Genomic DNA, 27403 nt, shown 5'->3' on the forward strand with positions numbered 1-27403 from the left:
TGACTCATTCTGATTGGCAGTAAAAGGGGCATGAATTTTTTCACTTGCTAATAGGATGAGCCCTGTAAGAAACTGGGCAGAGTCAAGTCAAGATGGAGGGTACCAGGAAAAAGGAATGGTCAGAGATGAAGGGAGGAGAGATATAATACTGATAACTCTACTTTCAAGTTAAAAAGCATAAAGCCAACCAGTTAGCTAAGCTTGAACTCAGACGAGGCTTGAAAATAACTAGTTTGTAATTACTATGGAATTATTAGCATTATCTGGTTGTTCACCAGGCAGCTATTTTTTTTTTTTGCATTATCACTTCTTGTACTGTCTGTATTATCTACAAATTTAGTATTGTCCCTGTAAATAAATATCCTTGTTTAAATCTCACTCTGTCTAGTTGGGGATCAGATTAGAGCAAGAAAGTAAAAGAAGAGTGGCAGTAGTTGTTAGGGGAAGATACAGGAACAAGAGCCAAAGTCTTGGTCAAAATACATCACCTGTGAGGTGGCAGGAGATCTGGGACTCAAAGGAGGTCCTAGTCACAAGCTGGTATCTTAGTTTGTGAGCCCCTGGCAAGACCAGTTACATTGACCAAGTCAACCAGACCCAGCCAAAGAGACAGGATCTTTTCAAAGCAAGGGTGAGTTTTGTAAATGGAGAAATAGGAGATCAGGAGAGGAGTCTGTCCTGGATATAGGGGTATGGATTTGCTGGAGACTTATCACGGGTCATGAGTGTATTCAGAGAATGAATGAAAAGAAGAATGAATGAATAGAAAAACATTTATTAAGCATTTACTCCATGTGCAAAGTATTTTGCTTTACTATGGGATTCCGTAGATTATTAGCTCTTCTTGGAGCCTCCCTCATGGGACAGAATTGCAAAAACCAACAATGGGGTTCCCTCTAGCCCCTCTTTCTTTTCCAAATTCAAGCCCCATCCAGTCCTTTCAAGTAGAGTTTGCTCTTTCTGGATCTCAGTCTATTTTACCAGATTTATCTGTATGTCTGCCTGCCTTTCAGAATCTCTCAGTGTCTGTCTGTCTGTCTCTCATTTGCTCTAGTCAAAGTATACACTGCTCCTGCCCACATTAGAGGAGGTGGAGGTTTGCATCTGGTCTGGAGTTTAAGAGGTATGGGGTTGGGGCAACATGGTCTTGGGAATCAGGGGACATACTTTTGACATTAAGAGACCAAGCAGCCAGGGAGCCAGGGAGAACCAGGCCTCTTTAGACTGGCAAGGAACTTTGCAGGGTCTGGAGCACGGGGGTCATCCCTGGTGAGGTGGGGAGAGGATGGGGGGACCTTGAAGCACTGTGGTGGGCTGGTCGAGGAGAATAGGGTGCTGCCCACTATCAGGTCTGCCAGTGAAGGTGGTGGTGGGGGCACTTCTGCCAGCCTTTGGAAAAACAAAGAGCAGATCGGGCCGTAAAACAAAAGCAAAGGAGACTTGGAAGCCCTGACAGCTCTAATTCATCACGGCCCAAGTTTTTTCCCGTGTTCCCATTATATTTGTTTGTAAAAGTGGAAATCAATTTTGAAGGTAATTTTCTGGAAAGAATGGAAGGGAGGTGGGAGGGCCGGATAAGGCAGAGATGGTAAAAGGAAAAATTTAGGCCAGGCACAGCCCAGGGGCAGCTCTTGGCAAGGTGAAAGAAAATTGCATATTCAATCTCCATCCATGAATCTCCCTCACTGCTGCCCGCCTCCTGCTTGAAAACAATGAAGCCTTTTCCCCAAAGCTGGGCAGGGCCTGACTATCAGCCTCACTTTAACTTCAGGGTCATTAATTCCCTGATTATTGAAGGAGAAGAGCGGGTTGCAGCATCTTCGGTTCCAAAGAGCTTCCTTTCATCCCAAATGTGGTACGGCCCTGCTGGAGTGGGGGTGGGAGACAGCCTCCCTGAGTGTTGTGGCCTAAACTGCAGGCTATGTTTGGGAACAGCAAAGGTGGGGGGGGGGGGAGGAAATGGGAGAGCCAACTGACCCAGGAGGGGGGAGCTGGGAAGCTGGGGGGAGGGTTGGGAAAAGGCAGTCATTACTGCATACCTCTGTTGTGTTGTTATTGCAAATTAAAAGTAGCATGTTCCACTCCACAGCTATCTTTGGGGAGGGAGGGGCGCTGAGGGAGGTGGGGGATCTTATCATTGCTTCTTCAGCAGACCGGCGGCGTGGTGGTGGTAGTGTCACCGTGTGAGGTGACATTTGAATTTACAATTCCGCTGAGAAAAGCCATTAATTCACAAATTAACATTTCTCCCTCTCCCTCTCTCTTTAACACTCTCTCCCTCTCTCTCTCTCTCTCTCTCTCTCTCTCCTCTCTCTCTCCCTCTCTCTCTCTCTCTCTCTCCCTCTCTCTCACATGGATGTGCAAGCAATTGAAAAGACAAAGGAAATAGCCTTAAGGAAGAGACTTTACTGCTAGTCTGTCTGTGCTGAGATTGCTCCCCCTGCTTCCAGATAGATAAACCAATTACCTGAGAGGCTCCGCTAGGCTCTGGCTCGCCGGCTCCCGGCCGCCCGCTCACACCTCCTTCCGTAGGCTGACTCTGTGGTTGGAGTAGACTCGGCGGAGCTCATTAAAGGGAGCCCGTCCGGCCCTGGTCGCTGACCTGCCTCCCCCACCTCTCCGCTCTGGCTGGTGGGGGGGGAGGGATGACTTGGAAGGAGGTGGTCAGCAGAAAAGGGAGGCACTTCCATAACCCGGGGAAGGGGCCAAAAGTCCCCAGGGAAACCCTTTCAGCTACTAGGACCAAGAACAGCACCCTGCCATCTTGAAGTTGGACTATGGGAAAACCCACTGTGGGTAGACATTGGGATGGAGCTTCTTCCCTTGGAAGGGGACAGGGCACAACTGCTCATTGGTAGGAGGGACAAGGAGAGGACTGGCAGGAGCAGTGAGGTCAGGAACCTGGGACCACCTGGGCTCAAGTGAACGTCCGGGTACAGGACTTGGTTTGGATAAGTAGCGTGTGTTTTTAGGATAGACAGTCTCCTGGAGAGCAGAATAATGTCTGTAATCACTGTGATGTTAGAGTGAATTTAAAATATCAACCTAGGTAGGTAATCTGGAGGCACACAAATATACTGCCCTGACCCATCAGACAGCACTGCTTAGCTCCTGGCATCCCTTAGTAACCCTGCATAAACAAGCCCAGAGAATTCAAAGGCTTCTCAATCTTTCTCTGCAGGCAAAATCCTGCTGAACTCAATAAGATCTCAGGATTTCAAGCTGAATAGGAATTTGGAAATCACTGAGTCCTGTTCCTTCATTTTACAGATAAGAGACTTCTCAGAGCCTTTCTCTGCATGCAAAATCCTGCTGAACTCATAAGATCACAGGATTTCAAGCTGGATAGGACTTTAGAAATCACTGAGTCCCATTCCCTCTTTTTACAGATAAGATAATTTGGGCATTGATGCCCAAAGAGGTGAAATAATTTGCTCTAGGTCAAAGTTAGTAATTAGCAGAGCCTGGATCCAAGCTCAGATATTCAATTTCAGCTCTTTTTCCACTATACCATGCAAGGAGACAGTACATTGCCTTTCGAATCAGTTCCTTTGGGAGCAAGGGTGGAGAAATCCCAGGATGTCAATGGCCTGATCATTATATATAAAGACCTACATTGGATAAACAAAACAAGCTATCCAGCCAACATGCAGGACTGACTAAAGCCAGACTGGCTACCATCAGGTCTTTTTGTGCCCACATGTCCAGGTCAGATTCCCTTTTTCAACAAACCCCAAGAGAAGTTCAAGCCTGCCCTAGGGGGGAGTTTTCTGACCTCTGAAGGGAAGGAAAGCTGAGAACAAGATGCTCTTTGCATTCCAAGAACCTGAAAAGCCTCCCTTTGCATGGAGCCTCCTCCCAGCTGTTCATGGGCACCGTAAGGATTTAGTTTTGTGTGTCTGGCACAAAGAAATATAAGCCACATTTGGAGCAGGGAAGTACAGGGATAGATTGCTCTCAGCATCTGTAAGAGAAAGTTATGTCCATCACTATTGAAGTGATATCCTCTCTAACCTGCCATATGACAGAGTATAGTCAGAGGACAATCCAGAAACCAAATTAACAGGGAAGCATCTTTATTCTTAAATATACAGGTATAGTTCACAGAATTGTCTTTGGGCCTCTTAATGCTCAATACCTAGCTAGAATGTTCAATAACTTTGATTCTTCGGTCAATTGAGAAACAGGAAAATTTCTTCAGAGTCATAGTTTTAGAGGTGGAAGGGAGATTGGAGACCATCTAATCCGATGCCTCCATTTTACAGAAAAGGAAACTGAGGCTCAAAGAAAAAAAGAGAAATTATTTACACAGCTAGTAAGTGTAGGGGCAAGATTCTAACCCAAGCCTACCTAACTTCTAAGTCTAGCATTCTATCCATATGACCCTAAGATATGAACCCAGGTTTAATTTCCTAATTCTGTATTTCCTTTGTGGTGTGGCACATTAATTTGCTTATATTTAAAGAAGGGAGTATGGAGAATTTTCCTTGTTTTAAGTTAAATTACATATTGCAGATTGGTTGGCCTCTTTAGGGAATGCTCAGTATTAGCCAACTGTTGAACATTAACCATAATAGGATCATAGTGGTATTGTGGAAAGAGTGCTGAGTTTGGCGTCAGAGAACTGGGGCTTTGATCCCAGATCTTCTGCTCTGTGCATTTTTTCAACATCACCATGCCTCAGTTTCTTAAATTGTAAAATTAGAAAGTTGGACTAGACAATGTTTTAGGTTCCCTTTTAGATTTAATGCTATCATCCTATTAACCCCCTCATCTTACAGTTAAAGAAACAGAGCTCCAAAGGCTGGGGAATGTCTTGCCCAAGATCACAGAGGTAGTTAAGTAGTAAAAGCTGGAATTACAACTTGGAGTCTTCTAACTAAAAACCTGGTGTTCTTTTCACCATGCAATGCTATATACACACACATACACATATGTGGGTATGAATGTGTGCTTGCACTTTATCAGCCTAACAAATGACATTCATTGAGGGCCTATTGTGGGTACTGAGCACACATGGGCATCAGTTTATCTAGAGACTGTGGCATAGTAGAGAGAGCGCTTAAGTCATCATTTGCTTTATTTTTTTTAACTGTAAAATGGGGATAATAATAGCATTTATAACCCAGAGTTGTTGTGAAGATTAAATGAAGTAATATTTATAAAACACTTAGCACAGTATCTCATACATAGTAGATACTTAAAACATGCTTGTTTCCTTCCTTCCTTCCCTCCTGCTTTTCCTTGCTTCCCCCTTCCTTCCTTCCTTCCATCTCTCCTTCTTTCCCTCCCTTTCCATCTCTTTTCTCTCTTTTTCTTCCTTCCTTTTTCCCTCTTTCCCTCCTTTCTTCCTTTCCTCCTTTTTTCCTGCTCTTTTCCTTTCTTCCTTCCCTTTGTCCTTCCCTCCATTCTACCTTTCCTCTTTCTTCCACCTTTTCTTCCTTTTCCCTCTTTCCTGCCTTTCTTTCCACCTCCTTTTCCCCCTTTTCTTTCCTTCCTCCCTCTCTCCTTCTCTACCTCCCTTCTGCCTTCCTCTTTCTTTTCTTTTTTCCTCTTTCCTTCCTTCAATCTTTTCTTCTTTCCTTTCTTTCCTCCTCCTTTTCTTCCTTTTTTCCTTCCTTCTCTTTCTCTCCCTCCATTCTTTCTTTCCTCTCCCTTCCTTTCCTCTTTCTTTCTTCCACCTTTCCTTCCTTACACCTTTCTTTCTTTCCCTCCTTCCTTCCTTCCTTCTTTCCTTCCTCCTTCCCTCCTTCCTTCCTTTCCTCCTCCTTTTCCTCCTTTTTCCCTCCCTTCTCTCCCCCTCTTTTTCTCCCTTCTTTCTTTCCTCCTCCTTTCCTTTTTCCTATTTTCTTTCTTCCATTTTTCTTCCTTCCTCCCTCCTTCCTTCCTTCCTCTCTCCCTCCTTCCTTCCTTCCTTTCCTCCTTCCCTCCTTCCTTCTTCCTTCCTTCCTTTTTTCATTCCTTCCTCCCTCCTTCCTTCCGTCCTTCCTTTCCTCCTTCCTTCCTTCCTTTTTTCCTTCCTTCCTTCCTCCCTCCTTCCTTTTTTCCTTCCTTCCTTCCTTTTTTTTCCTTCCTTCCTTCCTTTTTTCCTTCCTTCTTCCTTCCTTCCTTCCTTCTTCCTTCCTTCCTTCCTCCCTCCCTCCCTCCTTCCCTCCCTCCCTCCTTCCTTTTTTCATTCCTTCCTCCCTCCTTCCTTCCGTCCTTCCTTCCTCCTTCCTTCCTTCCTTTTTTCCTTCCTTCCTTCCTCCCTCCTTCCTTTTTTCCTTCCTTCCTTCCTTTTTTTTCCTTCCTTCCTTCCTTTTTTCCTTCCTTCTTCCTTCCTTCCTTCCTTCTTCCTTCCTTCCTTCCTCCCTCCCTCCCTCCTTCCCTCCCTCCCTCCTTCCTTTTTTCCTTCCTTCCTTCCTCCCTCCCTCCTTCCTTCCTCCTCCTTCCTTCCTTTTCCTTCCTTCCTCCCTCCCTCCCCTCCCTCCCTCCCTCCCTCCCTCCCTCCTTCCTTCCTTCCTCCTTCCTTCCTTCCTTCCTTCCTTCCTTCCTCCTTCCTTCCTTCTTTCTTCCTTCCTTCCTCCCTCCCTCCCTCCCTCCCTCCCTCCTTCCTTCTTTCCTTCTTTCCTCCTTCCTTCCTTCCTTCCTTCCTTCCTTCCTTCCTTCCTTCCTTCCTTCCTTCCTTCCTTCCTTCCTTCCTTCTTTCCTTCCTTCCTTCCTTCCTCTCTTCCACAACCTGCACAAATATGACAACACAGGGCTCTGCCTCAAGACTTGGAAGTGGCTGGGAGGCAAGTCTTACTCTTTCAGGGACCTTGACCAAAGTACTAGCCACCTCCACCTGTCTGTGTGAAAAGGACAGAAAGGAGTAAGACTGGATAGAGAAAAGAGTGTTTTGAGATCTGGAACAAAGAAGAAAAGATGGGACATTTTCCCGGGCCTAATGGGCATGACATTTGTGTGACAAGGACATCCTCCAAGTCCCCTCGCGCCGACGAGCGCAACGGGAGAGGGAGCGCTCAGGCCGGGCAGAGGCTGCCGGGTGGGGCCCCTTCCCATCCAAGACGCGGTCCTGGGCCGCGCGCGCGCCTCCCCCCGCGTACCCGCTAGCCCGGGCCACCCTTACCTCGGAGCTCCCTCCATCCTCGCGGATAGGCATGGGATCCCTTCCCCCACCCGGCAAGGGCACGGATCTAGAAATCTGCTGCCTCAGCTCTGCCCTTTCTCCCCCGTGCGTCTCTAGGCTGTGGGAGGGAGGAGCCCAGGGAGCCGAGGCTGTCCCCTCGGCATGGCTCTGCTGCCTGGGAGAGAGAGATCTCTTTGTCTGCCTCCTCATCCTCAGCCCGGCGGGCCAGGGCCCGGGGGTGGGCCGGCGGATGGGGACCCTCGGCTCGGGATTTAGGGAGAAGGTGGGCAAGAGATAGAAAGACGCTGGTCCCGAGGGCCAGAGCTTCCTTCCTTTCTCTCCGCACCCCCTGTGGAGGCCCTGGAAGTGGAGTCCCTTCGTGGCTCCCCCATTCTAGGCAACCTGGGGATGCTGAAGAAGGGGGAGGGGAGGACAGGCCCAGCTCCACGACTGGGAGATGGATCGCAAGCAGCCGAGCTGCTGCCGAGCCAGTAATTCAAACCATCCTGACCCTTCGGTGAACCCGAACCTGCTGACCTTGACAGCGGTAGACAAGGGAGGCCTCAGAAAGCCCAACCTGTGCGGAGCCCACGCCCGCTCGCGCCCGGGGTCGTCCCCTCCCTGCTGGCGGCGCGCAGCCCCGGGCCTCCAGGTGCCTCCTAATTTGGCTGTCTCTGCACCTCATCTCCAACATCCCCCTGAATGTCAGCAGCTCCTCACTCAGGGAAGCTGCCTCTCCTCAAAGCAACCATTGTTGTTCTCTGGCACCGGACAGAGGCATGCGGAGGGGCTCCTCGGGGTTCTCTGGGGCGCAGGCGGGGTTGGGGTCTCTCTTTGTTCCGAAGGGCTCCGAGTTCCAGCTGCCGGCCCTCGCTTCTCTGGAGCCGGCTGCGAGCGAGCGCGTGTGCCGCCCGAGTCCGGGCGAGGGGAATGGGAGCTTGGGGGAGAAGGGCAGGCTCTGGAAGGGCACGGAGGGAGAAGATGCGAGGGCGACAGAGGACGAGGGGAGGGCTGGCCAACTTGAAGGATGGCAGCCCCAGGAACCTGCATTAAAGTCAATGCAGTTTATGAAGTTTATGCTTCTCTCAGGGAGCACTGGATCTCGTCCAACAGGCCTCTCGGTGCCTGCCAAACAGCTCCTGAAGCAGAAAGTGTGGGCATGCAAGCCAGCAAGCCAGCCCGCCAGCCAGGGAGGGAGGGGGAGAGGCACACACAGACACACACTCTGGCTCCTGTGCAAGTCTGCAGCTCCTGGCAGGCCAGGGGGACTGAGAGAGGGGCTTAGGAGCCCCGTCCCTCCTCGCTGCCTTTCTGAAGGCCAATGCGTTAAGGTCCATCCTGACCTTGACCCACCCGTGCAGGCCGGCTGTGTGAGATCCTGGTGGTCAAGATGTAGGAAGGACTCCGGTGAGGGAAGGCTGGGTATGCCAGCTGGGGCAGAGAGTCCCTGTGGTGATGGGCTCCTTCCCAGAAAGCTGCTTTGTCTTCAGATGAGGAGCGTCTTGTCTGCTCTGGCCACTTGGGTAGGAGAAGGAAGAAAGATTGAAAAGGGGGTCTCTTAGAAGGGGGCTAGGGAGAGAAACTGGGCCATGGTTTCATTGGTCTGGGGAACGCCCTTTTACCAGTGCAGGCCAGGACTTCCCCAAAGTTCTATCCTCTTAAAGAATCTTAGAACATCAAAAGTTGAGTGGCTTGTGCAGGTCACTGCCCATGTGGGGCTTGAACTCAGCTCTTCTGGTCTCAGGGTCAGCTCTCCATCCCTAAGCCATGTTATTACCTCTCAGGAGGTAATTACTGGGCCAAAATGTTTACCCTGGGATAGAACTCAAATGGAGTCAGGCAAGAAGCAGTGAAGTTTTGGATTAGTTTCAATTATCTCTGATTCTTAAGCTTCTTTTTTCATAGAATGCATTTGTGTACACAAATGTAAATTTGTTTATGTGTATACCTACACATGCAGAGATATTGTGAAGATGAATTAGGACTTTAAACCAAAACAATGGTTTGCATATGAAGCAGGGAAGTGACTTGGAAGCAAAGGGAAAGATCTATGGATCTCTTGACAGAGGGCTTTTGCTATGGCTTGAGTGTGAAGGCAACACGTCGGAAGTGCTTTGGACTTAGTCTGAAGACCTGAGTTTATATCTCACTGGCCACTTGCTGACCCAGTGACTTTAGGTTAATTTTATGATTTCCTTAAAACTGTGTTTTCTTTTATTTGTCAAATGGGGATAATAACACTCTCACTAACTTCTTCCTAGGGCTGTTACAAGACTCAAATGAGATTGTATAAGAACATAATTTTGCAAGCCTTAAAGCCCAGTATATTTGTATACATAAAGTCATCATCTTCATCATCCCCATTGAGTGATTTGGGGATACTGTTCCTTTAGTTCCTCATCCCTTTATCCATTACCAGCCCCCACCCTCCACAAGGTGGTAGAGACCCACAGTGGTCCCTGCAAGAATGGGCTCTAGACTGAAATGTGGTCACCAAGCCCAGGAACTCTAGAGAGAAGGGCAACATTCACGAAAGGCTAGAAGGACAGATCCAGTCCATAGAGAGGGGAAAGTTACAAGGGGGAAGGCCAAGATGAATGGGGTGAATTCTAGAGGAGAAACTGCTGATTTCACAAGATGGAGTCTGGACAGCCAGGGACAGATGGGCACAGGAAGATACGGCTGGCCGGGGCAAAGCTTTCCCCCTTCCTTCTCTTCCCTCTCTCCCCCCTTCTCTTTTCTTCCCCCCTTTCCTTCTCCTACTTCTTCTTTCCCTCCCCCCTCCTCCCTTCTTCCTCTCCCTCCTCCCTCTCTCTCTTCCCTCCTCCCTCTCCTCTTCCCTTTCCACATCTTTATTGGTTCGGGTAATGGTGCTGATTTGCATGTCAAGCAAAGCCTTGCTACACACACAAAAGGAAAGAAAACCCAGCTCTGGCAGTGTGGCAGTGTCAGCTCTCGCTGTTGTTCGACAGTGTAAAATTAAATTAATAAAGCCCCCAACACAGGAAAACATAACAGGAAATTAATGGCCTTTACTGTCGCTCTGATGCAGTCATTTGCAACCCTGCTTTCCGCACCAAAGACTTCATAAATGCAAGCAGTTTCTCTAAACAAGCATACTTAGGGCGGCATGGTATGTAATTTTTCGCCTTGCCTATGTCCTTTGAGCTAACAAAGCCCCCTTCCTTCAGGGCCCAGGAGGGGTTTCTAACTGATCTCACCTCTAGCTCCTATTCTACTGTTGTGCACACTGGAAAAGAGATGGCCTCTACTGTGCCAGGGCCTGAGGAGGGAAGGGGGAGAGGGGCCCGGCTCCTACCCAACCTCCCAGCTTAGGGGGAAAATTACCAGGCCTCCCCTTTGCACCCAGGAGGCAGTCCGAAGGGCAGTGGTGGGATTCACAGGACACTCAGGGAGGGAGGGATGTAGCCAGTGCATTCTGTTACTATGCCCAGGGCACTTCCCCATCCCACCCCAGATCTTCTCCTCTTTCTCCCTCATCTGCATGGTCTTTTGCTCCCACACTTCTTCTCTCCATATCTGTGCCCCTCTCCTTCCCACACTTAGGTGCTCCCATCTCCTTCTCTTCCTGCCCCCATTCTCACACAATTATGTGACCCGGTGGCCAAGGCCATGCAAATCAGCCTCTAATTTTTTTTTTTTCTGGGAAATGTCTATACCTGCTTTCCATTCTGTACCCCACAAATAGCCTGAGAAGGCTTTTGTCCACTTGCCCCATGTCAAACCACGGGGGAAAGTCCAGTGAGCAACATGCCTCTAGAAGTCTATATTTCAAAGTTGGGGTACAAGCAAGCCCCCAAACATGAGGGCAGCAGCATGGGTACATAGAACTCCCAAAGGAAACCTGAGGAGTCATCCCCTGTTGTCAAACAAGAATGCCCTTAAATCCTCTCAAAGAGTTGGAAGTCTCTGATTTTTGATAGGGAAAAACAGGTGGGATACCATGAAAACCCTCCCCTAATCCCGGATCAACTTTGTCTCTATATAGCATAAGACCTTTCTATGTTCCTATCATCAACCTACAAAGGCCTCCTAGAGGCCAGCTTTGTAAAAGAACTATGCAATATGGTTTCTAGCCTCTGTGAGTTCATGGTCTGAGCGAACAGATGTGACACATGAAACAGAACAATTAAACGACAAACTTTGTTGTGCAAGGACAATGGGCTCTCTGAGGAGGGAGAGGTCTGACTGGTTTAGAGGAATCGATAAGGCCTTCATTGAGGAGGTGAAGCTCCAGCTGGGCATGAACTTTAGGTTGGATTTGGTTAGAAAATAGGCAGAGACACTCCACGGGAGGAAAAGAATGTGAGCAATAGCAAGAAAGTAGACGTGAGCCTTCTCTGTGAAGGTGAATGGTTTCTAGTCTCTGTGAGTTTTCTGAGTTTTGTGAGTTGGATGAGAATGAAATCTGAGACACTTAAAGTTGCAAGGAAATATCAAAGTAATCTAGTGCAAGCTCTCTCTCAGTAACAGGAATTTTCTGTTATTCAGGCATCCAACTTCCATTTGAATAGTTCTTGCCACTTTTTTGAACAACTATAATATATATATAGTGTATATATGTACATATATACATAAATATATATGTATACATATATAATATGTGTAATATAGACTCTCTGTAACTTCTACCCCAAAATTCTGGTTCTTTTCCCCTTGAAGTTACATGGGGCAAGGCTATGCAAGACATTGTGCTAAGCAGTAGGAAAATGAAGATGAAATAAGCATAATGCCCTTGAAACATTATTGTCTTGAATTTACAGATAAGGAAACTAAGGTTCAGCAAGTACAGCTCTGGAATACAAACCCCATTGTGACTCCAAGCACATTGTTCTTTATGCTACACCATCTGTCTCCAATAATAGGCAAATGCAAATAGTGACAATAAGAATTAAAATATGATCGATGAAATGGAGAGGTACAAATAGAGTGTTACGAAATATCTAATAACTGGGAAAAATCAAGGAAGTCTTCATCAAGGAGGTGGCTTGTGAGCTGGCCCTATAAATAAGGAAATGGATTTCAATAGAGATGAGAGTCAGTGAAAAAGTCTATTGGAGTGATAAGGATTTCCTGAACAAAGACACAGAGCAAAGAGAGGGCTGAGACAAGATCAAGGAATGGTCAGTAGTCTAGTCTGATGAGGCTATAAAGTTCATGAAGGAGAGAGTAAGGTTGTAAAAAGAGGCTGAAACCAGTCTGTAGAGGGAATTGGATGCCGGGGTAAGGAGCTTGGACTTTCCATTTAATTCGACAGGCATTTCATTTCTTTTGGTAGGCTCTGGGGGGCCACTGAAGGTTTTTGAGGTGTGGAGTGACATCAGAAAAGGGGCATAAGGAAGATTAATCTGCCAGCCTATGTGGGATGATTTGGAGTTAGGGAGAGACCAGTATCAGGAAGGACAATTAGGAAGCTGTTATAATAGTCCAGGTGAGAGATAGTAAGGGTTTAAAATGATGGTAGTGGGAATGGAAAAGTGGAGACCAATTCAAGAGACATTGAAGAGACAGGATCAGCAGAATTTGACAACTGATTGGATTGGGGGGTGAGAGTGGGGGCAGGGTGGAGAGAAGAAAGAGACCAAGATACCAGAGGTTCAAATCCTGGTAGCTACCTAATCCCTCTTCCATGAGATGGAATTTCACATATTTGAAGGCAGATTTATTTACATAGCAAAGTTCCCTATGTTTGTTCTAAATGTATTTGTTGGAGGTCTACTGGATATAGGCACTGTATGGAATACAAAGTTGGGTTAGAACCGCCCCTCCCTTCAGGGCAAACTCTATTCTACCCTTCTTGCTCTCCTAAAGATGTCTTGTAGAGTGTTCTCTTCAATGTGGCGATAGATCAGTTATTTCAATTATGTCTGACTCTTCATGTTCCCTTTTGGGGTTTTCTTGGCAAAGACTGGGATGGTTTTGCCATTTCCTTCTCCAGATCATTCCATTTTCTTCTACAGACAAAACTCAGAGAAGGGATTCTGTCAAAGTCTCCTAGCTTATGCCAGAGCTGCGATTTGGTTCGCATTGAGCTTATAGTCAGCTAAAGCCTCAAGTTCTTTTTTCAATATGAATTTTTGTCAAGCCAGATTTCATCCCATCCTTTATTTATGCAGATGATTTTACAAAGCTAAATGTAAGACTTTACTTCTACCCATGTTGAATTTCTTCTTGTTAATTTCGGCCCATCATTCTAGCTTGTAAAAATTATTTTTAATTTTGACTCAGAATTGTTAAGATTTGACCTTTCATGTCTTCGGTAGCACCTTTAATATAAATGTTCAACAGGACAGGGACTAAGAACAGAGAGTGCCCTCTACTTCAGCAATAGAAATCTCCTTCTAGTTTTATTATGATCCATAAGTGAAAACTTTTTGGATGTTCATTCAACCACCTGAAATTCATTTAACTTATTATCTAGTCTAGTGATATCAAACTCAAAGAGAAAAGCATATTGACTTAGAAAACCATAAATTAACATTATCTATGTTGTGTTGTGTTTTATGTATTTGAAATTATTTCCCAATTATATTTTAATCTGGTGGGGGCACACTTGAGATTTTTGCAGACAACGACAAATAAGCTTCGAGTTTGACATAGCCTATATTTCTCCTCTTCTAGAAGATATAAATGGCTTTGTCAAATGACTGTCTGAAATAAAGGTACATTACATAAATCTCAGCTTATATTTGTCAAAAAAAATGAGATGAATTTAATATTCTTTTTTGTTAGTGAATCCATGCTGGCTTTTAGTAATCACCACATTCTTTTCTAAATGTTTGCAAACCATATGTTTGGAAAATCTGTCCTGGATTTTTGTTAGAGATCAATTTCAAGTTTACTAGTCTACACTTTCTGGAATTCAGGGCAGTTCTTTATTTCTGGTTCCAAAGTGCTTCTTTCTTTCTTATTCAAGATTCCTTTAAAATTATAGTAATTTCACAGTCACATTGCCATTGTTTTTAATTCTTGATACATAATGCATCTGGATCTAGAGACTCGAATGCATGCAACTCTATTCTCTCTTATCTCCTTTACCTATCATAGACAACAACTCCTTTTTTATAATATTTATTTCATTTTGAAGCTCAATCTCAGTAAAAAAAAAAACACAGGACCTTAGTAGTTCAGTCATTTTATGTCATCTTTCCCAAGCAGTAGGCTTGCCTTATTTTCTCCTTGCTCTAAATATATGTTTTTAAAAAAAGATATCTTTTTGTCATCTTACTAATGAAGAACAACAAACTCTTTTTGTCACTGTATGTGTGAAAAAATTATGTTATTGTAAACCTCCAGTGATGCAATTCTGGGCACCCATTCTCCAGGTGGGGATGTAGGGAAATGGGTAGGGCTGGTAACCTGAATCTAATCATTGAACCCAAGGCCTATTAGGAATCCATTTTCTGCAAGTGATCCAAGAGCTCCAGCCCTCTCCCAGCTCTTCAGATAGAGAAACTGAGGTAGCATGTGGAAACAAGAAGAGAGAAGTCTTTGGTTACAATCACTGGAAGGAGCTGAGGTAATGCTTTGAGATGGTTTGGCTAGCAGTACCTAGTCCTGAGATTATATGGCATTTCATCTAAATATTTCCTTTGTCTCTATAATATTTTTGGCCCAAATAAAGCTGCTCTGTGTTTATGCCATATCCTCCCTAGAAGACTGTAAGTTTCTTGAAGGCAGAGGCTATTGTTTTTTATCCTTAAATGTCCAGGACACCTCCCGACTTCCCACAAAGTGCTTTGTGTATAGTAGAAGATCAATAACTGTTTGTTCAATTGATCTGCTAGATTTGTATCGCTAAGGGTAGCTAGGTGGCCCAGTGGAGACAGAGTGCTGGGCCCGGAATCAGGAGGTCCTGAGTTCAAATTTAACCTCAGAGCCTTACTAGTCATGTGACCTTGGACAAGTCACTTAACTGTGTCTGCTTCAGTTTCTTCATCTATGAGATGAACTAGAGAAAAAAATGACAAACCACTCCAGTATCTTTGCCAGGAAAATCCTAAATGGGATCATGAAGAGTCAGATGTGACTAATCCACAAAACCACCACAACAAAGGTCTGTACAGAACAGGCTGAGAAGAAGAATCTTTGGGGACAAATAGAGAATCACCTTCCTCAGCCCACAGTGGGATGGGAGCCATCCCATGCCCAAGTATGTCAATACAGTATCCTAGGACTAGAAAGGTTGACCTCTGAGTCTTAGCAGACAGCAAATTAGGAAGGGGGAAATGCTGAATTTATAGAAATAGTACCCAGCTCTGCCATATAGCCGCTGCGTGACTTTGGATAAGTTATATTCTTATCTCTAAGCCACCCTCATCTTTAGAATTTTGACATAAGTAGTCATATTTCAATGTAGCAGCATTTCATATTCTGCCAAATTCCTCAGGTGAAGGAAACTCATTATATTCCTTCTTCCCATTCCCTTCCTCCCCAATCCTTAAATTACCTTGTACTTATTCTGTGCATATTTTGCATGTATTTATGTGTGTACATGTTTTCCCACCACCCCTCCTCTCAGTAGAATATAAGGCAGAGACTATTTCCCTTGCATGTGGTAAGCACTTAATAAAAAGGTCCTTTCCCGCTTTTAAGCTATGATTCTAAGACCTGGAGATTCACATCATAAAGAAGGCTTAGAAACAGGTTCTGGAGGGGATCAAGGATCCCAAATGATCTGATACTGTTATCAAGTTGTACCTGTGGGATTTGACATCTACTGAAAACTGTTGTTGCTGTTCAGCCTTGTCCAACTCTTCCTGATGCCTTTTAGGATTTTCTTAGCAAAGGTATTGGAGTGGTTTGCCATTTCCTTCTCCAGTTCATTTTACAAATGAGGAAATTGAGGAAAACAGGGTTAAGTGACTTGTAAATGTCAAGAGGTCATATTTGAACTCTAGAAGATGAGTCTCTTTTTGATTCCAAGTCTACTGTTATATCCACTTAGTTTCCCATTCACTGAAATAGAAGTGATACAAATTATTAGAAGAGAAGTGCCTTGAAAGCAGGATCAGCCAATTCAATCCAATGTAAGGCACTAAATTACCTCAGACTGAGATCTTTGTAAACTTGTAATTTTTAAGCTTTATCACTTTTTCCCCTTAATTTTCTATTAAATTCCCACTTGAAAAAGTCCAACCTTCTCTCTGAATCCCAGCTCTGCTACTTAACACTTGTGCAACCTAGGGCTTCACTTCTCTAGATCTCAGGTTTAATTTAATTTGTAAAATGAAAGGGTTGGACTAAATGATCCCTTAGTTCTGTTCCAGTTTTCAGTTCTATAATCTTAACATACTATGAACAAACTGTATTCAATTGGGCTAGGAAGGGGAAAAGACAGGGAAATCAGAGACAGCTTTGGTGATTTCCAGTTTTTACCTCCTTCTTTTTTCCTTTTTCAAGACCATTAAAAATCTGTCAGAGAGCTCCTTGTGCAGCCACATATGATTCTTTTGTATGACCTCCCTTTTAATCCTTTTAACACTCTCTTTGGGATGGTTCACAATTATATCATCAAATTTCTTCTTTGAACACTTCCTGTTCTTCTAGAGTCATCTTCCCTATCATTTCCCTGTACTCCCCTAAATAATGGTTTCCAGTATTATTTCATTGTCTGTTATGAACTCTAAGATGATATGGCTACTTTCCCTCAATATTCTTTCTCCTTCATCAATTCATTTATTTTTGTTGGTTAGAATCAAGTCCAGGATCACAATTCCTTTTACTATGTCCTTCTCCCTTCTAAGGAATCAAATTATCAATCTGCCCTCAGACACTTAACACTTCCTAGCTGTGTGACCCTGGGCAAGTCACTTAACCCCAATTGCCTCAGGGGGAAAAAAAAGGAATAAAATGATCAGAAAGGAAGGCTTAGAATTTTTCAGAAACTGCTTTTAGCAGAAAGCTGAATTTTAGCCAAATTTCTCCCATTTTACATTTACAAGTAAGTGCCTTGCTGAAGTTCTCATAGATAAAATAATGTGCTTATTCGCTCTTAATTAGAATTGAGGTCTACTTATTGCAATTGAATATAATATTTCAGCTCTCTGAGCCATTTCCCTCCAGATTCATCTTATCCCACTCTGCCTCCCTTATCAGTACCTTAGCAGGGTTGGTACTTCCAACCCTTTGCTCTTTCCCCTCCCTGTTCTGACTGAGCTACGGATACATAAGACCATAAGATCTGTTTGCCAAGGATGGAGGTTGAGATTCTAGTTTAGGCAACAGAATAGAATCTAGGGTTGCATAGAAGTATAATATTTGGAGCCAGATTTCCAGTGTTTCTAGCCCCTTCCTCCCTAACACACTCCTGGAGCTAACTGGGTTTTCTTGCTAAGTTATCTGGATCATCGGTGGTATTTGCTACTGATTGGTTTGCAGGAGGACTAGGAAGCACTGCACATTGTGTCTAGCACGCCTCCCAGCTTTCAAAGGAGGGTTATTAGGAAGGAGAGAGAAATGTCATTTTCCTGACACAAACACGAGGCTGATGGAGGGGTTGAAGCTGACGTTTCCTCTGGCTCCCATTTTTTTATACCCTTCCCATATCATCCCAGCAACATACTTGGGCTGTTATCATCCAGTAATCCTTGATTTGCTTGATTTTCCCTCCCTCTTCATTGTCATTTTGTCCCACTCTTCCAACCTGGTCCCCAGCTCTACTGGACGAGAAGGTGGGGTGGCAGCTCCACTCTAGCTACCCAGCCCCCCTGAGACCCAGGAACTGAGCTTGGGCTGGGGGTGGGGGGCTAGGCAGCCCTGAATGACAAGCGGGGATATTGATCGCATTCTGAACTCGGCCCAGCCGATAGAAGGTAATTAATGACTCCATTTGCCTCAGGACTGAGGAGCACAATTGAGTTTGAAACTGCAACAACTGGCAGTTGGGGAGGGCTGGGGATATCCAGGGAGGATGCCTAAGGGGGAGCACAGCAGAAGGGGAAAGGGGCCATGGCGGAAATACAAGGGTAAGAAGCCAGAGCAAGCCTGGGAACAGACTACCCCACATCAGCACTCTCTCTCCCCTGGTACCAAGAGCTTCACAGACCGCTGACCCTTCCTGTAATCCTTCCCATTCCCCAGCCAGGGCCCATCTCTAATAATACCATCTTTCCTTGGCCCTCAGGACCTGTCATTGGGAAAGTAGCCTAAATCTAAACCATGGATTGGGGGGGGGGGCTGGAGAGAGAGAGAGAGAGAGAGAGAGAGAGAGAGAGAGAGAGAGAGAGAGAGAGAGAGAGGTTTTTTTAATTTTAGCATACATCTCCTTTTCAGGTAAGTTTCTGTCCTGTGGGTAAATAAGCTTTCTCTTTATTATTTTTCACTAAAATCATAAGTTTTAACCTTCCACAAGTATTCCCCAGTCCCTATTTACCAGAGTTGGGTGAACATTCCCATATTTATCCTATCCTTATTCTGATCCAAGATCACAGGATCATAGATTTAATTCTAAAAGAAATTGTAGAGATCCAGTGTAAACCCCTTATTTCATTGTTCAAGAAACTGGAGCTTAGTAACATGTACAAGTTCCTATAAATGGTCCGAGTGAGATACAGGACAAGGGTTTCATTTCTCTGATTGATTGACTTATACAAGGAATAAACCAGAGACAAAGTGACATCTCCACTCTCACCATAATCTTCTGGCCATTTACCAAACCATCACTCCTCTCTCAGTTCACCTCTCTTGTGAGCCTCCATACTGAGCCTTACCCCTATAGTCTGAGAAGCAAAATGATGTACAGAAAACACTAAATTTGGTGGCACAGATCCCAGATTCAAATCCAGTCTCTGTTCCTGCATGACTTTAGATAAGTGACTTTACCTCTGAGACCCCATTTCCTCATATGAAAAATGAGAGGATTGGATGAGGTGATATCTAAGGTCATCAGTCCTAGATCATATAATTCCATGATTAGTGCCAGTTTCATAACTTGCTAATCACTTTGCTGGGACTTTCCTCCCCTCTACTTTAACTCTGATCTTCCTTTCTTTCTGACCTATTCATATTTTCTCCCCCCTTAAATCCAACTTTAATGTTTGTGGATAATTAATAAACCACTAGGTTTATACATATATGCTGAGCAGATTTGCCAGATCACCCCCATTCTCATCTGGTTCTAGTCTCTGAAGGGAGAAGCAGAATACATACTTATCCTAGAAAAAAACGTCGCTTCTGAAACTACAGCCTGGATCTGAGGGATCCCAATGCTTAGGATGAGTGCTTTTTTATACCTAGGAAGACAAAGCCTTTTAATGCTAATATATTAGTTTTTTATTCTATTTGCAATTCTCCTTACCCCCTAATTCTCCAAATCTAGATATCACTGGAAGAAGTCACAAAACCAAGCAGATTTCACCTATTATTAATTTATGATTGGTAATCTCATCTGGACCCTCAATGTTGCTTGACAATCCTTCTACTTTTACTCTTTCTGACTTCCTATCTCATTTTCCATATTATCCCAAATCTCTTCTTCTCTCCAATTGAATCTCAGTCTTTTATTTATATTTATAATAGATGATTTAGTCTCCTATTTCACTGAAAAGATTGAAGTTATATGATAAAAATACTCTTAACTACTCCCTCTACTCTAAGTGTTAGCTTCCTCACCCACCTTTCTTCCTTCCCTCCCATTACTAAAGAAAAGATATTCCTGCTCCTGTGTGAACTAAGGTCAGCCTCTCACCCATCACTGTTTTTCCACTTTCCCTGTCCACTATCTTGTTCTATCAATTCACTCCCACCTCCACAATGCATCTTCACTGTTCACTTCTCCAGGGACTTTTTTCCATCTGCTAACACGAATACTCACAATTTCCCAATCCCAACAAAAGCCTTTATTTCGTCCCCTATCTCTCCAACCCTTAAACTGCCAAATTTTTGAAAAGGTATTTTTATACCTTATCCCTCCCTAGAATTATTTGCCATTCATTCTTTCCTCAACCCGCTTGAACTAGCTCTTGCCCTGACCAGGCTACTGAAACTGCCTTCTCCAAGGTCATCCTAAGTACCTCCTAAGTACCAAATCTGGTGGACTTTATCTCCCATCTCCTTTAGCTATCGGAAACATCTGACACTGCCTATAAACCCCTTATCTCCGGAGTCTCCTGCCATCTCTCTAACAGCTCCTTATCAGCTTTTTTCACTGGCTTCTCTTTCTCTTCCCCAACTCCTTCAGGAAAATGTTTCAAATTCCAAGATTCTGCCCTTGGACCGACCTCTCTACACTCCCTTCCACAGCAATATCATTCACTCTCATGACTTGAACTCTCAAATCTATGCACCTATATATCCAACCTTGACTTCCCTTCTGAACTCTAAAACTGAATCTCTAGTTTCTTACAAGTCATCTTTACCCAATTGCACTTCAAACTCAGCCTATCTAAAACCGAGTTTATCTTCTTTTTCCCTAAATCTATTCCTCTTTTAGATTTTATTATTTCCATCAGTTAGGTGATGCAGTGGATGGGACCCTGAAAACTCAACCTGCCTAAAACTGAGTTTATTTTCTTTTCCCTACCTGTTCCTCCTTCAGACTTTCATTTTTCCGTCGGTTAGGTGAGGCAACTAGATGACAGCAGATGAGGCCCTAACTTGGAGTGAAGAGACCTGAGTTCAAATTCAACCTCACACTGGTTGTATGATCTTGGGCAAGCCATTTAATCTCCATTTACTTCAATCTCCTTGTCTATAAAATGAAGATAACCTCTCAAGCTTGTTATGAGGATTAAATGAAATATAGGTAAAGTGCTTAGCACAGTGGCCAGCATGGAGCAGATGCTATATAAATATTTGAACACTTCCCCTCTCCTTCCCTCATCAGTAGAATCACCATTAAACAGTCGTCTAAATTTAAACCTTGGTTACCTTTATCTCTTCCCTTTCCCTCACCTTTCCTTATTCAAATGGTTGCCAAGTCGGGCTGATATACCTCAGAACTCTCTCCTGCCTTGTTTTTCTTCCTCTTTATTCTTGACACATAAAAGGTCTTTATGTCCACTCTTTCCTTCCCCCAGATCTTTTTTCCTGCTACTACCAAATGAATCTTTAGGGTGCATAGAACGGCTGTGTCACTTCTCTGCTCAAAAATCCTCAGTAGCTCCCTGTTGCTTACTGAATAAAGTTTCAAGTCTTTTGTCTTCCATTCAAGACTCTACCGGCCTCATCTTTGGCTTCCTCTAAATTTAATCTAATTACTTTTTTAAATTAGTGTTTTAAATTTAAATTTAAGTGCCGCTAACTTCCTTGCTCTTTCCCCACAATAGGTAGAAAGGTAGAAGGAGGGAGGAACACTTTGCCCCTCTGTAGGGCACTTATCGAGCTTTATTTTGCCTTGTCATATCTCCAAGCTCCACGATCAGATCTCACTTAATTTTTATCTCCCTTTCATGCGATACAGAGCAGTGCCACAGCACATAGTAGGTGCTTATCACATGTTTATTGAACCAAATAGAGAGGAGACTTTCCAGTCTGGCCCCGGAGTTAGTAACTTGGCTTCTCCCCAGCCACGTTTCGCTTTCCGGAAGTAGCTGGCCCAGACTGGGGAATGGAGCCGAGAGCGGGTCCCCTGTGCCATGTTTGGCCCACTAAGGGATCGTTTTGAGCTCGGCTATCGGCAGCTTGACGTCGGCATTGGTTCGGCTTTGACACCCTGGCGCGTGGCCCCGGCCCCTTTCCCTTGGACCAGACATGTAACGTGCTCCAAGACTGGCTGGCCCCCAAGGGAGAGCTGTTCCCTGACCTCGGGCCCCCGCCTTTCTGGGGAGAACCTAACACCTCGGGAGCAGAGCTGGGCTGGCTGCCCCCCACAAGCACACTGACCATGCGCTCTCTGGTGGCCAGGGGCTCCTGGGACTTGGCTGTGTGCCGAGGTGGGATGGGCCTCCCTCCCTCCCCCGTCTCTCCTGGTCCTGCCTTCATGGCCCCACTCGGGCCTGCTTTCCCGTCTCCCTCCGGCTTCCTCCACCATAACGTCACCTCTACCTTTCTGGTGGCCTTTTCATTCCTCCCTCAGTAACTGCCCCTCTGCCGCCTCCAACCTCGCTTCCCCTACAATAACGGGGTTTCCACGGTGGAAAGCTCCAACACTGCTCCCTCCCGAAGCACTCACCACAGGTCAGGCTTGACTGGGCCAATAACCCCTCCCCCAAAATGGCCTGTATTGACCTAGTCCCACTCTTTTTTTTTCTCTCCTTTTCCTTTCCTTTTGTTCCATTCAATTCTCCTGTCTCCTTTCATCCCTCCTCCCTCTCCTCAATTCATCCTTCTTCATCCTTTCTTCTCTTCTCTTCTCCTCTTCCTCTTCCCTTCTTCATCCTCCTCCCATCCCTCCTCCCATCTCCCCTCTTGCTCCTGGCTTCTGCTGCTGTTCCCCCTCCCCCCACCTTTGCGGGCTCTGTAACCCGTCTCATCACCAGGGCCTGAGTTTACCAAAAAAAATAAATAAATAAAAAGGTCAGTGCGTGGAGGGAGCAGCAATAACCCCTAAAACAGTACTATCAGTGGAACATGATTGATCAATTGAATTCCATAGCGGCTGAAAAATGTGGGATTAAGTAGTGTATTATACGCACAATGAGTTGAGGCATGATGTTCATTTCAAGTTCATTTCGCCGGCCTCTGCCACCAGATCAGGCAATCAATAGGGGCAGCAGATATCATATATCACCTCTCTGCGGGCCGGGGAGAGAGCGCCATAATCTCTCGCAAATTTAGAGTGACAGATTTGTCAAGATCTGAAGGGCCCCTGAATAAATGAAGGAAGAGAGACTCCTCCAACCAGTGACCTGAGGACAAAGCTGCAGTTCAGCCCTTGCACAGGCACACACGCCGCCCCCCCATGCCCGCATGCAGCCCTGTGCACATACACTTCCAGGCTTGCACACGGCCCGTCCCCGGGGGCACCTGAGCAGGCCCCCCCCTCACACAGACACGGGGACATTCCCTGGGCCCTGCTAGCCCAGCCTGGAGCCCTCAGGGAGGTGCACACCGAGGCAGGAGGCCGCATGAAGGCTTGGAGGCTGTGAGAGATGCAGGGCTGCCCAGACTCAGACAGCAGGGATACCATCCCAGGGGGCTCCCGTCTCTCCATCTCTCTCCCTCTCTTTCTCTGTCTGTCTCTGTGTCTCTGTCTCTTTCTCTCTGTGTCTCTCTGTCTCTGTCTCTCTTACACACACACACACACACACACACACACACACACACAGATACTCCCACCCAGGCCGCTTACACACACACTGAATGCACTTGCCCAGTTGCCTGTGAGCACGTTGGATATGTGCAATGGCACACAGACATTCATGTGGAAACACACACAGATCTTAGTACAGATAGAAGGGATGAGTTTGTACCACCAGAAAAAGCCAGGATTTGGGGAGTCGGCAGCTCTGCTCCTACCTCTCTGGGTCCCACCGGCGGAGCTCTGCGGGTCATTTGTATGGTTCTGAGGCTCTAGAGGTTCGAGACAGGCAGGATTAAGACTTGATAGTGAGCAGGCGAGCCCCAGAGCCGCCTCTCACACCCTTTTCTCTTTCATGCATTTACCCTCCTCCTGTACATGTGCACATTTGTGTTTTTCTCCTACAAACCTATAAAACACACACCCGTCCTCTTCTCCATATATGTGTACACATGCCATAGACCAGTGGTCCTCACTGTAGTCCAAAGAATTGTTGGGGTCTCTGAAACCCTTTCAGAGGGTCTACAGATTCAAAATTATTTTTTATTTCTAATATAGTAAATAGCTATAAATATAACCCATGTGAACAAAAACTCTTTGAACAGATCCTTGATAGTTTTTTTTTTTTTTAACAACATGAAGATACTAAGAACAAAGGTTTGAGAACCACTGCCGTAGACTCTCTCTTTGCATCTCTCCTCTCTCTCCTTCTCACTGGATGTCTCTCTTCTATTCTTTTTCCTCTTCCTTTTTTCCTTCCTTGCTTTCTCTCTCTTTCTTTTTTATTTTTCTTTCTTCCTTCCTCCCTCCCTCTTTCCTTCCCTTCTTTCTTCCTTCCCTCTGTCCCTCCCTCCTTTCCTTCCTTTTTTCTTTCTCCCTCCCTCCCATTCTCTCTCTGCTCCTTTCCTCTATCTGCCTTTTTCTCTCTCACTTGCTTCTTCTCTCTCTTTCTCCCTCCTCCTTCTCTCTCTGCCCCCTCATTCTCACTCTCCCCTTCTCCCTCCCCCTTCTCTCTCTCCCCTTCTCTCTCACACACAATGGCTGCAGGTTGAGGTTAATCAATATGTAATATTTTCTATGGTCTCACGAATGATACTGTACGGTGTTACTGTATATAATGCAATATTGATTATATCATATCATATAATCACCTATAAACTGATATATATAACATCCCCTGTGCTTTTGGCGTGGCCCTGGCTGTGGGCCCAGTGTTAGTCCCAGGGTTCTGCCAAGGAAGTTGAGTACAGCAAAGTCAAAGAGTCCCAGGGCTGGGGCTGGGGTTAAGACTCCACAGGAGAAATACAGGATAAGGAATCAGAAGGAAGAATGAAAGCTGGGCTACTCAGAGTAGAATGGGTTTTTTTTTCAGGCCTGATCTGACTGGGAGGGAGGTGGCTGGAGAGACAAGCATTCATTTGTTCCCCAATGGGACTTGAGTGGTTGGTCTTGAAGAAAGGCCCAAGCTAGAGCACAGCCTAACAACTGGGGAGCACCTGGCCATGGGATAGGCTTGGACCTGGAGCACAGGATGGCTGACAATGGAAGCCCCCATTTCTAATTCCTACCTTTCCCTGCTGCCCCCCAGTCACAGGTCCCCACCCCAACTCCCTAAGCCTCTGCTCTCTAAACTCCTCCTCCCTTCCTGGTGGAGTTAACTGTTTTACTCAGTTACCATATTACACTCAGCAGCAGAGATTTGGTGATTTTCAATCCTTGGAATTGATGGAACCAAGACTCGTCTCTGAGCTGACCTTGATTCTCCACGTTGTAGCCTGAGCGGTAAATCGAGCTTCTCTCTGAAAAAGGCTCAGATTCTGGGAGTGGGGATCAAAGCCCTTCCTGGGTCTGTTCTCAGCATCCTTCCCTGACTCCAAGCTTTCGCCAGTCTTATTTCCTCTTCCCAAATTTTCTGCACCCTCCTGGGTCTGGTTCTGTCATTCCTGGCTGCTCTCCTCCTGGAAGCTGGCCCAAGTCAAGGGCTGGCCGCAGACCTCTTATCCATGCTTTTTTCCCTCCGGCTTCTTATTCTTGCACTGATGCCCTCTATCCTGTGTCCTGCAGATGTGCCTGAGGGCTCCGTCCCGAATGGAGACTCCCAGAGTGGCGTGGACAGTTTGCGGAAGCACTTGAGAGCAGATACCTTCACTCAGCAACAACTGGAAGCTTTAGATCGGGTCTTTGAGCGTCCTTCCTACCCCGATGTTTTCCAGACATCAGAGCACATCAAATCGGAGCAGGTGAGGGCATGGTGGCTCCCTGAGATGAACTTGTCAGCCAGTCCGAGCACAAGACACACATGGACATGCCCAGTGTGACATGTTCTGTACATTGCCTTGTGTGTTTGGGGTGTACCCACGCTGGTGGGAAGGCGCCCACCGGTCCATCCGACTGTGATGTCATTTCTCCCTGGGGCCCTTCAGGACACCTGTTCGGGCCCCTAAAACCCTTCTGCCCTGACCTACAGTGGAGAAGGCTTTAGCATTTGGAAAGAAAACTTTTCCTGAGTTTCATCAGCATCCAACCTGATCCAGACCCTGAGATCAACCAAGAAGCCTTTAACCCCATCATATCAGAGGGGCAGCTTCCCCCTCAGCAGCACAGGACAAGCACTAACACAGCCAGAGCCCAAAGAACTGCCTCTGACACAGATATTCAGCAGGGATTAAATGCACAGGGCACAAAATGCACCCACATGGCATTCACTGTACAGAATGCACCTCTCTCTCTCCCTCTCTCTCTCTCTCTCTCTCTCTCTCTCTCTCTCTCTCTCTCACACACACACACACACACACACACACACACACACACACACAAATACACACAAATACACAGAGACAAATAGCACATTTAGAATACATGCTACACACACAGGACAGCCTGGCACAGACCCAGATGCTCTGGACAGCACAGCTCAGCTTTGCTATGAGGTTCCCTTCAGTTCCCAGCTAGCTACTTGCCTTCCTCCCAGCCCGTTCTTTTATCCCATAAGCTGTTTGTCTTCATAAAACAAAAATCAAAAGTCTTTTTAAGGTGCCCCGAGTCATAAACCAACAAAGGAGTCTCAGGCTGCTCTGGGCCGGCTCCGTGAGCTCGCCCTGTCCCCGGCTGTATTACAATGAATAACCTTTATTTACTTTCATTACACTATTAAACACTAGCACAGTCATTTTTCCCCCTGAAACTCGGAGCAGGGCCCATAAAGCAAATCCGAAGCCTAATTGAGTTCATTTTAATTTCTCTCCGATCACAGCGAATTACTCTGGTGATAAATCAGGGGGCAGCTTCACCCCCAGTAGAAGGCCTAATTTGCAGCTAATTACAAAACTGATTTCTACAGGAAGATCAATACGAGAAGGAATTGGAAATGACGAGGCAATCCCGTCCAGCCAGGGAGGGGAGGGGGCCCACTGGGGGGGCCAGGAAGCGGAAGGGAAAAAAACGGACCCGAAAGAGCAGAAAATCAGTTTTAATTTAACGTAATATTAATCAGACCAACTTTTCCTGCTTTGTGCAGGCTCCCCCTTTGCCCAGCTCTGGGGTCTGGCTTGGCGGCTGCCGCAATAAAAAGGCAATTAGCCGCGTGTTTCGGGCAGGACACCCTTTCAGAGTCAATGACTGGCCCCCTCCCACCCTTCTGTTAGCCATGTGGACTCTCCCCCTCCCCAATTTCATACCCCAGTGCACAAGCAGAGAGCAAGGGGGCCTGCTGAGCCCTCTTTGTTTGTTTTTAAAGAAGGGGAACCCATACCCACTCAGAGAGTCAACCTTTGCCAGCCAGCCGGGCTTCAGAAACCGCCTTCCTCTCCCCCAAGTACCGGCCACTGCCAGCATCTTTCCTCTTTCTTCCCTTGATGCTTCCCACCTCAGGGAGCCCCAAGGAGCCCCTTTCCCCTCACCCTCTGGTCTGGGAAGAGGTGAAGGATGGCCCAGGCCTTCCTGCTCCTGCTTTTGCACAGCCTTTCCTTGGAGAAATGGAAACTCAGCCCCCACCGCTTGCCCAGCAATAACTCAGTCTCAGCACATCCCTCTCCCTTGGGAAGCAGCCGTCCCCATCCCCCACAGTGGGGACACTTCATCTTCCTCTGAGACCT

The 27403-nt window shown here is 45.9% G+C and overlaps 1 protein-coding gene across 5 annotated transcripts in view; it reads left to right on the forward strand.

Annotated features, from left to right (window-relative positions):
* PAX2 (paired box 2) overlaps nucleotides 1–27403 on the forward strand; it is a 100349-nt gene that overhangs the window by 49197 nt on the left and 23749 nt on the right. For all 5 annotated transcript variants that reach the window (XM_051981229.1, XM_051981228.1, XM_051981227.1 and 2 more), the window contains one exon: nucleotides 25374–25549. In XM_051981229.1, coding sequence (XP_051837189.1) covers nucleotides 25374–25549 — 176 coding nt within the window. The remainder of the gene's footprint in view (nucleotides 1–25373; nucleotides 25550–27403) is intronic.

Source organism: Antechinus flavipes, chromosome 2 (assembly GCF_016432865.1).
Source record: "Antechinus flavipes isolate AdamAnt ecotype Samford, QLD, Australia chromosome 2, AdamAnt_v2, whole genome shotgun sequence".
Lineage (NCBI taxonomy): Eukaryota > Metazoa > Chordata > Mammalia > Dasyuromorphia > Dasyuridae > Antechinus > Antechinus flavipes.